The sequence below is a fragment of the Giraffa tippelskirchi genome, chromosome 8, assembly GCF_054371585.1.
Source record: "Giraffa tippelskirchi isolate mGirTip1 chromosome 8, T2T-mGirTip1v1.2.pri, whole genome shotgun sequence".
NCBI classification, from domain to species: domain Eukaryota; kingdom Metazoa; phylum Chordata; class Mammalia; order Artiodactyla; family Giraffidae; genus Giraffa; species Giraffa tippelskirchi.
The window spans coordinates 84,204,149-84,216,447 of NC_137282.1; the positions used below are offsets into that span (position 1 = coordinate 84,204,149).

The 12,299-nt window shown below is 34.4% G+C and overlaps 1 protein-coding gene across 4 annotated transcripts in view; it reads right to left on the reverse strand.

The window, feature by feature from the left end:
* RICTOR (RPTOR independent companion of MTOR complex 2) overlaps positions 1 to 12,299 on the reverse strand; it is a 124,415-nt gene that overhangs the window by 31,024 nt on the left and 81,092 nt on the right. For all 4 annotated transcript variants that reach the window (XM_081519273.1, XM_081519274.1, XM_081519272.1 and 1 more), the window contains 10 exons: positions 7,370 to 7,470; positions 5,438 to 5,603; positions 5,046 to 5,147; positions 4,877 to 4,923; positions 3,282 to 3,417; positions 2,683 to 2,882; positions 1,399 to 1,525; positions 840 to 1,004; positions 591 to 667; positions 75 to 153 (listed from right to left, as the gene is read on the reverse strand). In XM_081519273.1, coding sequence (XP_081375399.1) covers positions 75 to 153; positions 591 to 667; positions 840 to 1,004; positions 1,399 to 1,525; positions 2,683 to 2,882; positions 3,282 to 3,417; positions 4,877 to 4,923; positions 5,046 to 5,147; positions 5,438 to 5,603; positions 7,370 to 7,470 — 1,200 coding nt within the window. The remainder of the gene's footprint in view (positions 1 to 74; positions 154 to 590; positions 668 to 839; positions 1,005 to 1,398; positions 1,526 to 2,682; positions 2,883 to 3,281; positions 3,418 to 4,876; positions 4,924 to 5,045; positions 5,148 to 5,437; positions 5,604 to 7,369; positions 7,471 to 12,299) is intronic.

A 12,299-nucleotide genomic window follows, 5' to 3' on the forward strand; every position in this document is an offset into this window, starting at 1 on the left:
CTTTAATTTCAAAATCCTCAAATCTATTTTCCAAAATAAAAACATACAAACAAACTTATTCAACATAAAGTTACCTTGTGCCACTTTTCCAACTGTTTTGTTACATAACCCCTTTCATTCAAATAGGAAAACCCTTTTGGAATGGAGAGAAATCTGTAAAGTGCAACAGGCAACAGTTTAACATTGGGTCTCACAAAAAATTGTTTAAGAAGCTAAAGTATCTCAAACCAAATACACTTAAGCCAAAAGACTCTAAGAACAGTGCCTTAAAGAGGTCAATTATCTTACAATTTCAAATACAGATACTTTCATAATCTTTGCAAAAAACATGAATCCAACCACAGTAAAGAAAATGTCATGAAAAGAATGAGGACACATAGAAATGAAAAAGAAACACTACGGAAAACAATGAAAAGCCAGAGTTTCAGTATTAAAGGATGTCTGATATTCTAAAATGGGCCTCTTTCATAAGTTAACAGCTAAACTCTTTAGAGTGCTTCCTTTACAGATTTGAATCCAGCTTTAATATACACTGCCAGAGAGCACACAAAAGAAAACATAACTACAAGAAAAATTTTCTTAAAATTTACCTCAGGAGGAGAAGCAAACCCTTGTCCCCAAGGTGAGATAAAGCTGGCTTCATCTGAATAAGTGCATGAAGATTGGCCTAAAATAAATAATCATTAGGCAAATTAATAACTGCATGAAGACAGTAAATTTTCTATTTCCAAAACCACTATATTACATACATAATAATTTCACACAGTTTTCTACCAAACTTGAATATTTTCATAAAAATTCATGTCTAAGTATTTTATTATAAGATAATGAAACTTCACCTTGTCCTCACATGCTTCATCAAGAATATCAAGGGCCTCAGAAGAAATCGTTTTGTTTTTATCATGCAGCTGGGTCACTAGTAATTCAATTCCCCAATTATTGAAGAATTCAACATTAGCTCTCAATAATACTCTTAAATGTTTTGTTGCATACAGTCTGCAGGCCTATAAAGATAAATGAGAACATTAAAAAAAAAAAAAAAAAACCAACTACCACCACCCAAACTTCACTATGGACAGTCCATTTGACTTTGTTTTAGAATAGTTTTACACTTGAAAAGGGCAGAAAGGCTGGAATTGACAGTCTAGCCCTTGATACAAATATGTTTTTCAGTCCCAGTATAATAAAATACTGTATCTATCTAGCTGCTTCAAAGCATTTCTCTTTATATAAAAATATGGGTACTGTAGTCGAGTTCTCTGGACAAACTAAAATTTAAAAATAAACTCAAATTCCATCCCATAGTCTTAAAATTTATAATTTTATTAGGCTAAAGATTATAAAATAATGAACTAACTGGTTATGAATTTATAGTTCTATTGCCTACATTATACTCACATCAGTGGCTGCTGTTAAGATTTTGGAAAGGATGACCCTGGCCAAACCATCTCTGCTATAGTCCAAGCTTGAAACGGTCAGTTTTAGCAAGTGATCTTGGTTTTTCAAGGAGCAAAGGTTAAGTAAACTAAAAAAACGATGAAAATAATAAAGGTTACTAGAAATTACTGTACTGATTAATTCAACAAATATTTTAAAATTCCTAATAAGCATTTCTAAAAGAAAGCACTTAAGAGATATCCCATTTTTAAAAAAGCATCAGAGCATCAAGACAACTCTAATTAAAATTTTCTTGTATTTTAACAAAACTTTTTGCCTTTTCATACTATTTATGGGGTTCTCAAGGCAAGAATACTGAAGTGGTTTGCCATTCCCTTCTCCAGTGGACCACATTTCTTCAGAACTCTTCATCATGACCCATCCATCTTGAGTGGCCCTACACAGCTCATAGTTTCATTGAGTTAGAAAAGGCTGTGGTCCATGTGATTAGTTTAGTTAGTTTTCTGTGATTGTGGTTTTCATTCTGTCTGCCCTCTGATGGATGAGGATTAGAGGCTTGTGGAAGCTTCCTGGTGGGAGGGACTGGCTGTGGGGAAAATTGGATCTTGCTCTGGTGGCAAGACCAAGCTTAGTAAATCTTGAATCCAATTTTCTGCTGATGGATGGGGCTGTGTTCCTTCCCTATCATTTGGTCTGAGGCCAAACTATGGTAGCGGTAATGGCGACCTCCTTCAAAACGACTTATGCCAGCAGGCTCCCAGGACTGTTGTAGTAAGTGTCCCTGACCCTGCAGCAGGCCACTGTCAACCCACGCTTCCACTGGAGACTCCAGGACACTCACAAGCAAATCTCTTGGACTGAAAGAAGATCAAACCAGTTAATCCTAAAGGAAATCAACCCTGAATATTTATTCATTGGAAGGACTGGTGCAGAAACTGAAGCTCCAATACTCTGGCCATCAGCGAAGAGCTGACTTATTAGAAAAGCCCTTGATGTTGGGAAAGATTGAAGGCAGGAGGAGAAGGGGACAACAGAGGACAAGATGGTTGGATGGCATCACTGACTCAATGGACATGAGTTTGAACAAGCTCCGGGAGATGGAGAAGGACAGGGAAGCCTGGCGTGCTGCAGTCCATGGGGTCACAAAGAGATGGACATGACTGAGAGATTGAACAACAATAAAACTTACCAAACACTGGTACACAGACTAAAAAGCATACCCTTTCTGATCACATTAAAAATAAAGTTTAGGTATATACTGAGACAGAATCTAGGAATGCTCACCATTGAAATACGCTGCATTTTTCCAGCATTTTGACGCCATGAGGGTGGCAAGAAAGTGTTCCAATAAATAAAAAGTAGTGTTGACTAAGAGTAGTCAATAAACCATTATTTTGAAGGCTTCTTTCAGGTTTCATTCCAGAAGAGGCATTGAGCCACTGAACAATATCCTTTACTAGATCTTCTAAGTATCCTTGCCCATCCTAAAAGCAAATACATTACGATATTGCTAGAAAAGCAATTAGTGCCCATAATTAGAAAAATCAACTCAATTAATCAAGTCCAAAACATTTAATAATAATGAAGTTACTAATAACAGACATTTAATCTCTGAGTACCTGTTCTTTTTAATCCCATTCAATACAATGGTGCATGAGATAGTATTATTTTCCATTTTACCAAAAGAAAACCAGGTCTTCTAGAAGGCAAATAACTTGTCCAAAGTCACATAAATAGCTAGTGACTAAGTCAGGATAAAAATCTAGGTCTGGGCTCATTCTATGTTTCTAAATATAACTTATACTTATTCAAAAATAAAAGGAAGGGGGCAAATTCAGTGAAAAAAATGTGCTCTGGAAAATATTCAAAGTGCCTATTATTACCTCTTCAGATTCAAGAAGAAATTCTGTAAACTGACAACCCACAACTGTGAGCTGCTTGGACTTGGCAAAATCCAGATCCAGACTGGCGTATAACTTACTACTGGGCTTGTAAAAATAAAGTAGTCTTCGTACAAACCTAAGATTAAAATAAAAAATCAGCAACAAAGTAATAAACCAAAAACTTAACTTTAGAATCTTAACCACAGCTTTTGAATATGTTTTGGGTTTAAGCGATTGGGGTAAATGGCAAGAAATTTAATAAATACTTTGGTACATTCTACACGCGCATGTGTGCGCACGCACACACACACATGAATAATCCCCTTCATTATAAAAAATATCTTTGTGAAATAAGAATTATATGGTGAGATACCTGACAGAACATAGTGGAGAAGAAAGATGCTAGCAGGAAAAGTGCAGACATAACACTGCTAGAAGATACACAGTTGGATAAATATGATGAAACCACCTGGATATAAATTTTCATTCTTCTTTTTCTTTTTGACAAGTATACATTTTATTTTACTGTTAGGTCTTTTTTTTAAACTCTATTTTAATCTAGAATATATAAATTTTCTTCTACTGTACTTTATGAATTGATACTAGATAACTACACACAAATGTTACTACACTATGATTTTGTCAGTTTTTCACAATTAGGCAAAAAGTCAACCATAAAAGCTTCAGGTAAAATTTAAACAACTGAATTTATAAAGCAATGGATGATATTTTCATGTTATAATTTTCAACATTATGTTCTAAGCTTCCATTTAATTTAGTTCAATTTAATTTCTACACTATAATCCAATCTAATAAAGATGCCAGGTCCAGGAGTTGGAGAAACAAAGTTAAATGAGACTTCACATCTGTTCTCACAGGTCTGAAAAGTCAGTGCTATGCTTCTTTATCCCAACGTAATTTATATGTTCTATACATTTCTCAAAATGTGAAGAGATGATAATAATCAGTAATAATACCAATGATATGAACTTCTCAAAAACATGAAGTAAAAGCTCTCTTATTCAAAGACATCAACACTGGTGGTTGGGTAATCTAAACTCAGAAGGAATAAAAATGCATGGGGTACTAGAAAACAACATAATACCCTTAAGTACTGTATATGCTATAAACATACACTGTTTTATGGGAGGTATGGCTGGTTAAGGGCAGTGTAAAGAGGAAGAAGAATGAATAGCCCTCCAAAGTCACATGCAAAAGAAATGAGAATATTTAAAATGGCCATCATTTTGAGAGGAAGACACTATGCTCTTAATATATCATTCTCATATGTTAGGGCCAAGATTAGTACATGGCTGATATTCTTGATTTGAGAAAACTTTTATCTTAAGTACTTCATTTGTTCCAAAACTAAAACCAGAATGTAAATAACCAGAAAAAGAATCAGTCGATGCTTTTTGGTTATAAAACACAAGCTATATATAAAAATATATATCAATATGTACCTACTGAATACCAACTATTAAAAAGTAAGAATGTATGTTTAAAACATCAATTATTACTTTTAACAGGTATCAGGCATAATATAATTCAAATTTAAGTTATTTACATTTAAATACAAAATAGTTCTTACATACCTGTGCAACTGTTCATCTTTATAGTTTCTTAGATTTACATTTGGCCACTAGAAAAACATAACATGTTATATTACATACTTATTAATTCCTAAACATATAATTATGATAAATTGCAATGAATAATAAAATGAAAACAATCAAGCCATTATCAAGAAGTATCCTATCATACCTTAAGAATGGTCCCAATAAGATTCCAATTCCATTCAAGATTCTCTTTATGTTGAAGGACTTGGCTATCTCTAAGGTTCATTAGAAGAGCTTCCTCTGTATCCTAAATCACCGGAAAGTAATAAGAAAAATTAAGAAAAACTGTCCTTACATCAAATAACAGTTGAAATTTTAAAAACAGAAAGAAAAACTTTTCATTTAAGGAGAATTATCAAGGTTCTTTAAAAAGTTATAAAAACTCAGCTCAACTGTCCAATCATTATAAAACTTATTAGAAGCATTTTGAAAATCCATATGCATGAATAAAACTGCTAACTCAAGTATGTATATGCCTACTAAAATATAGCAGTTAAGAATTAGGAAATTAAAGTAAAAATCGCATCGCATCAGTACCTTAAGAACAAATATATCTTTCTGAGCTCGGAGATACTGATCCCGTTTCTGATGTGTTGCAATTGCTTTCTGAATAATGTGATCTAAATGAAGGCTATAAGGTTTAGGTCCTCGTTTTTTCATTTCATGGAAGCGTTTTAAACAGTTCAAAGCTGCACTGGCTCGTCTAAATGAGGAAAACAATTCAATTAATACTGTAGCAGGGATAGCATAATTTTAAAGAGATCACTTTGGTAAATCATTCTATTGAAACTTACATAAATGCAGGCTAGATACTGTTACTAAAAAGTAAATGTTTTAATCAAATTTGGAACCACAAAGAAAAAAAAACCAGTAACACTGCTGATTTGTATGAAGAAACACTAATTATTCAGATTCAACGAAACATACTAATTTTTTCTTATAGTAGTAGTGATACAGTTGTATGTTAGTTTCAAGAACTCCCTCCTCAAGGTCCAAACTTAAGTTTTACATATTTTCTTATTTTAAAACTCTGCTTTTCACATTTAAGGCCTTGATCCATATGAAACTGATTTTTGTTTAAGGTATGAGGTTGGATAACCAATGATTCCAATATTAACTGAATAGTCTCTATTTTCCCTACTAATCTGCTACTGTAAATGAAATCATTTTAAAAATTATTTTTAATTCTCTATTTGTGGTGTATAAAAAGTACAGTTTTCAAGAATTTGGTGGCAGTCAAGTCTCAACTTCAGAAATTGTAATAAATACAAACTGGATTCAAAATTTAAAAACCTTGAGATGTGCCCAGATTGGCAAGTACAGTAAAGACAGCTTACCAAACTCAAAAACAAATTCTATTATTATTGGAGTTTTGAAGGTAAATTTGAATTTCTGATGAATGCTAAAATCCATGACCATAAGCTGACTCCGAGAGTTCAGGTCTACCAGACTTTAAGAAAGTACACCTTTCCATGACGAAACTACTAAAATAAAAGCTGAATGCTACCAATATCAATGTAAGTCTGAAGTCAGAACTGATGATCCCTAATGCCCTCAGTTTATAATACAACTTCAGTTGGTTAAATAATAGTATTCTCATTGGTAGATTTTAAATTAATAAAAAAGACACTACTTATTTATAGTGACGCCCTTATGTGTACTTTTAAACAAAGCTAACTAAACTTATGAGAACTGTCGTATAACTTAACAAAAATTCCTGTTTCTGACTAAGCTAATGAGTGACATTTTAAAACATTACAAAAAAAAAAAAAATGAAGCCTAAATATATAAATTTGTCTGATCGTAAGAGAAAAAAAAAAAGACATCCCTGGACTAGACATAATCTTTATCAGATGAAAAAAGATTCCTACTATCACTACACAATCAAGCTCCTCCACCTTACGTTTTAAATTATATTTTATTATTAGTTCTCGAATTCCAGCAGAGTTACAGCTGTATTACCATACTTTAGTTTATAAATTCTATATTTGCAGTATTTCCTTGAGCATTAAGGGCTTAGCTTACTTCAATGCCTGAAGTATGGGCTACTAAATTCCAATATTTTTTTTTCTCAACATTTTTAACCCCACATATTAAAAAAAATTACATTGTTAGTCTTTGTGCTTTAACTGATATAATTTAGACATTGAGAAAGAGACTGAACTGTTGCTCAAAATATACAATAGTCAAAAAAACTCACAATCCCAATATTTTCACTGATTCAGTGGAAATTTTATGTCCTTGTCCAGAAACACGTGAGAAAAGGTTGACTTTACCAAGCCAAAATACTTTGTAGCCTAAAATACAAATTATTTTAAAAAACTACTAATTTTCCTCTTATCCAAAGGCTTTCCTAAAAGAACTCTCAGGAATAACCTATATATACTACTTTCTTAAAAAGAAGATAAGGACATTTAAGTGGGTATTAAATATACTAGGCACAAGCTTTGCTGGAACTTGGATACTTACAATCTCTTTTCCTTAGGGATATCAAAGGATGCAGCCATATTCATTAGGGTTGGCAGGCAGTGCAAATGATGGCTATGTGAATGAGGAAGAATTGTGTTTGCCTAAAATGAAAAATAGTATTTTATAAAAAGTTGAAAAAAAGAGTATTTTATGTTATAGATTATCTTTTCCTCACTCACAAAGCTGAACTTCTATGTAGGAAAAACCCTGGTGATGGAGGGGACCAAACTCAACTATAAAAACAAAAAATAATTTGCCAGTAATAACAAGCCATAACATAATTTCAAAAGATCTGCCATAGGTGAATGGATACAAAAACAAGACCCCTATATATGCTGTCTACAAGAGACCCACCTCAAAACAAAGGACACATACAGACTGAAAGTGAAGGGCTGGAAAAAGATATTTCATGCAAACGGAGACCAAAAAAAAAAGCAGGAGTAGCAATACTCATATCAGATAAAATAGACTTTAAAATAAAGGCTGTGAAAAGAGACAAAGAAGGACACTACATAATGATCAAAAGATCAATCCAAGAAGAAAATACAACAATTATAAATATATATGCACCCAACATAGGAGCACTGCAATATGTAAGGCAAATGCTAACAAGTATGAAAGGGGAAATCAACAATAACACAATAGTGGGAGACTTTAATACCCCACTCACACCTATGGATAGATCAACTAAACAGAAAATTAACAAGGAAACACAAGCTTTAAATGACACAATGGATCAGCTAGACCTAATTGGTATCTATAGGACATTTCAACCCAAAACAATCCATTTCACTTTTTTCTCAAGTGCACATGGAACCTTCTCCAGGATAGATCACATCCTGGGCCATAAATCTAGCCTTGGTAAATTCAAAAAAATTGAAATCATTCCTATCATCTTTCCTGACCACAATGCAGTAAGATTAGATCTCAATTACAGGAAAAAAACTATTAAAAATTCCAACATATGGAGGCTAAACAACACGCTTCTGAATAACCAACAAATCATAGAAGAAATCAAAAGAGAAATCAAAATATGCACAGAAACGAATGAAAATGAAAACACAACAACCCAAAACCTATGGGACACAGTAAAAGCAGTGCTAAGGGGAAGGTTCATAGCAATACAGGCTTACCTCAAAAAACAAGAAAAAAGTCAAATAAATCAACTAACTCTACACTTAAAGCAACTAGAGAAGGAAGAAATGAAGAACCCCAGGGTTAGCAGAAGGAAAGAAATTTTAAAAATTAGGGCAGAAATAAATGCAAAAGAAACAAAAGAGACTATAGCAAAAATCAACAAAGCTAAAAGCTAGTTCTTTCAGAAGATAAAATTGACAAACCATTAGCCAGACTCATAAGAAACAAAGGGTGAAGAATCAAATCAACAAAATTAGAAATGAAAATGGAGAGATCAAAATAGACAACACAGAAATACAAAGGATCATAAGAGACTACTATCAGCAACTATATGCCAATAAAATGGACAACTTGGAAGAAATGGACAAATTCTTAGAAAAGTATAACTTTCCAAAACTGAACCAGAAAGAAATAGAAGATCTTAACAGACCCATCACAAGCACGGAAATTGACACTGTAATCAGAAATCTTCCAGCAAACAAAAGCCCAGGACGAGACGGCTTCACAGCTGAATTCTACCAAAAATTTAGAGAAGAGCTAACACCTATCTTACTCAAACTCTTCCAGAAAATTGCAGAAGGTAAACTTCCAAACTCATTCTATGAGGCCACCATCACACTAATAACAAAACCTGACCAAGATCCCACAAAAAAAGAAAACTACAGGCCAATATCACTGATGAACATAGATGCAAAAACCCTTAACAAAATTCTAGCAAACAGAATCCAACAACATATTAAAAAGATCATACATCATGACCAAATGGGCTTTATCCCAGGGATGCAAGGATTCTTTATTATCCGCAAATCAATCAACGTAATACACCATATTAACAAAGTGAAAGATAAAAACCATATGATTATCTCAATAGCTGCAGAGAGTCTTTGACAAAATTCAACATCCATTTATTATAAAAAAAAAAAAACCCTTCAGAAAGCAGGAATAGAAAGAACATACCTCAACATAATAAAAGCTATATATACCTCAATGGTGAAAAATTGAAAGCATTTCCCCTAAAGTCAGGAGCAAGACAAGAGTGCCCACTCTCACCACTACTATTCAATATAGTTTTGGAAGTTTTGGCCACAGCAATCAGGGCAGAAAAAGAAATAAAAGGAATCCAGATTGGAAGAGAAGAAGTAAAACTCTCACTGTTTGCAGATGACATGATCCTCTACATAGAAAACCCTAAAGACTCCACCAGAAAATTTCTAGAGCTAATCAATGAATATAGCAAAGTTGCAGGATACAAAATTAACATACAGAAAACCCTTGCATTCCTATACACTAACAATGGAAAACAGAAAGAGAAACTAAGGAAACAATACCATTCACCACTGCAATGAAAAGAATAAAATGCTTAGGAATATATCTACCTAAAGAAACAAAAGACCTATACATAGAAAACTATAAAACACTGGTGAAAGAAATCAAAGAGGACACAAATAGATGGAGAAATGTTCCATATTCATGGATTGGAAGAATCAGTATAGTGAAAATGAGTATACTACCCAAAGCAATCTATAGATTCAATGCAATCCCTATCAAGCTACCAACAGTATTGTTCACAGAACTAGAACAAATAATTTCACAATTTGTATGGAAATACAAAAAACCTTGAATAGCCAAAGCAATCTTGAGAAAGAAGAATGGAACTGGAGAAATCAACCTGTCTGACTTCAGGCTCTACCACAAAGCCACAGTTATCAAGACAGTATGGTACTGGCACAAAGACAGAAATATAGATCAATGGAACAAAATAGAAAGCCTAGCGATAAATCCACGTGCCTATGGACACCTTATCTTTGACAAAGGAGGCAAGAATATACAATGGAGAAAGACAATCTCTTTAACAAGTGGTGCTGGGAAAATTGGTCAACCACTTGTAAAAGTATGAAACTAGAACACTTTCTAACACCATACACAAAAATAAACTCAAAATGGATTAAAGATCTAAACGTGACCAGAAACTATAAAATTCCTAGAGGAAAACATAGGCAAAACACTTGATGACATAAATCACAGCAGGATCCTCTATGACCCACCTCCCAGAATACTGGAAACAAAAGCAAAAATAAACAAATGGGACCTAATTAAACTTAAAAGCTTTTGCACAACAAAGGAAGCTATAAGCAAGGTGAAAAGACAGCCTTCAGAATGGGAGAAAATAATAGGAAACGAAGCAACGGACAAAGAATTAATCTCAAAAATATACAAGGAACTCCTGCAGCTCAATTCCAGAAAAATAAACACATTCAAAAACTGGGCCAAAGAACTAAACAGACATTTCTCCAAAGAAGACATACAGATGGCTAACAAACACATGAAAAGATGCTCAACGTCACTCATTATCAGAGAAATGCAAATCAAAACCACAATGAGGTGCCATTTCACGCCAGTCAGAATGGCTGCTATCCAAAAGTCTACAAGCAATAAATGCTGGAGAGGGTGTGGAGAAAAGGGAACCCTCTTACACTGTTGGTGGGAATGCAAACTAGTACAGCCACTATGGAGAACAGTGTGGAGATTCCTCAATAAACTGGAAATAGAACTGCCATATGACCCAGCAATTCCACTGCTGGGCATATACACCAAGGAAACCAGAATTGAAAGAGACGCGTGTACCCCAATGTTCATCGCAGCACTGTTTATCATAGCCAGGACATGGAAGCAACCTAGATGTCCATCATCAGACGAATGGATAAGGAAGCTGTGGTACATATACACAATGGAATATTACTCAGCCATTAAAAAGAATACATTCAAATCAGTTCTAATGAGGTGGATGAAACTGGAGCCTGTTATACAGAGTGAAGTAAGCCCAAAAGAAAAACACCAATACAGTATACTAACGCATATATATGGAATTTAGAAAGATGGTAACGATAACCCTATATGTGAGACAGAAAAAGAGACACAGATGTATAGAACAGTCTTTTGGACTCTGTGGGAGAAGGTGAGGGTGGGATGATCTAAGAGAATAGCATTGAAACATGTATATTATCATATGTGAAACAGATCACCAGTCCAGGTTTGATGCATAAGACAGGGTGCTCAGGGCAGGTGCACTGGGAAGACCCTGAGGGATGGGATGGGGAGGGTGGTGGGAGGGAGATTCAGGATGGGGAGCACATGTACACCCATGGCTGATTGATATCAATGTATGGCAAAAACCACTACAATAATGTAAAGCAATTAACCTCCAACTAAAATAAATTAAAAAAAAAAAAAGATTTGCCATAGGGTTACTTCTTCCGTAATGATTTCAGAGTGGTTCTTTTTATTTAGTATTTTATTAACTAATGGGCTTCCCTGGTGGCTTAGACAGTAAAGAATATACCTGCAATGCAGGAGACCTGGGTTGGGAAGATCCCCTGGAGAAAGGAACGGCTACCCACTCCACTATTCTGGCCTGGAGAATTCCATGGACAGAGGAGCCTGGCAGGCTACAGTCCATGGGGTTGCAAAGAGGTGGACACGACTGAGCGACTTGCACACTTATTAACTAACAGACTGAGAAATATAAATTTCTAACTTGCAAATGATCAGAGTACTCTCACTGCTTCATCTGCTAGGAGTAGAAAAGGATCAGATCACTTGGCTAGCTCCTTGTTTCCATAAGTTACTGATGTCATAAAACCATGATCGCCCCAAAAAAGATTCCCACCTTTCAAAACACACCTCAACTGACAAGTTTACAGAGAAGTACATGTTCAAATAAGGCAGTTATAGTTAGATTTCTCCTTCACAAAGTTTTCCAAAATTCAGGCACTGATTGTTATCAATTCGATCC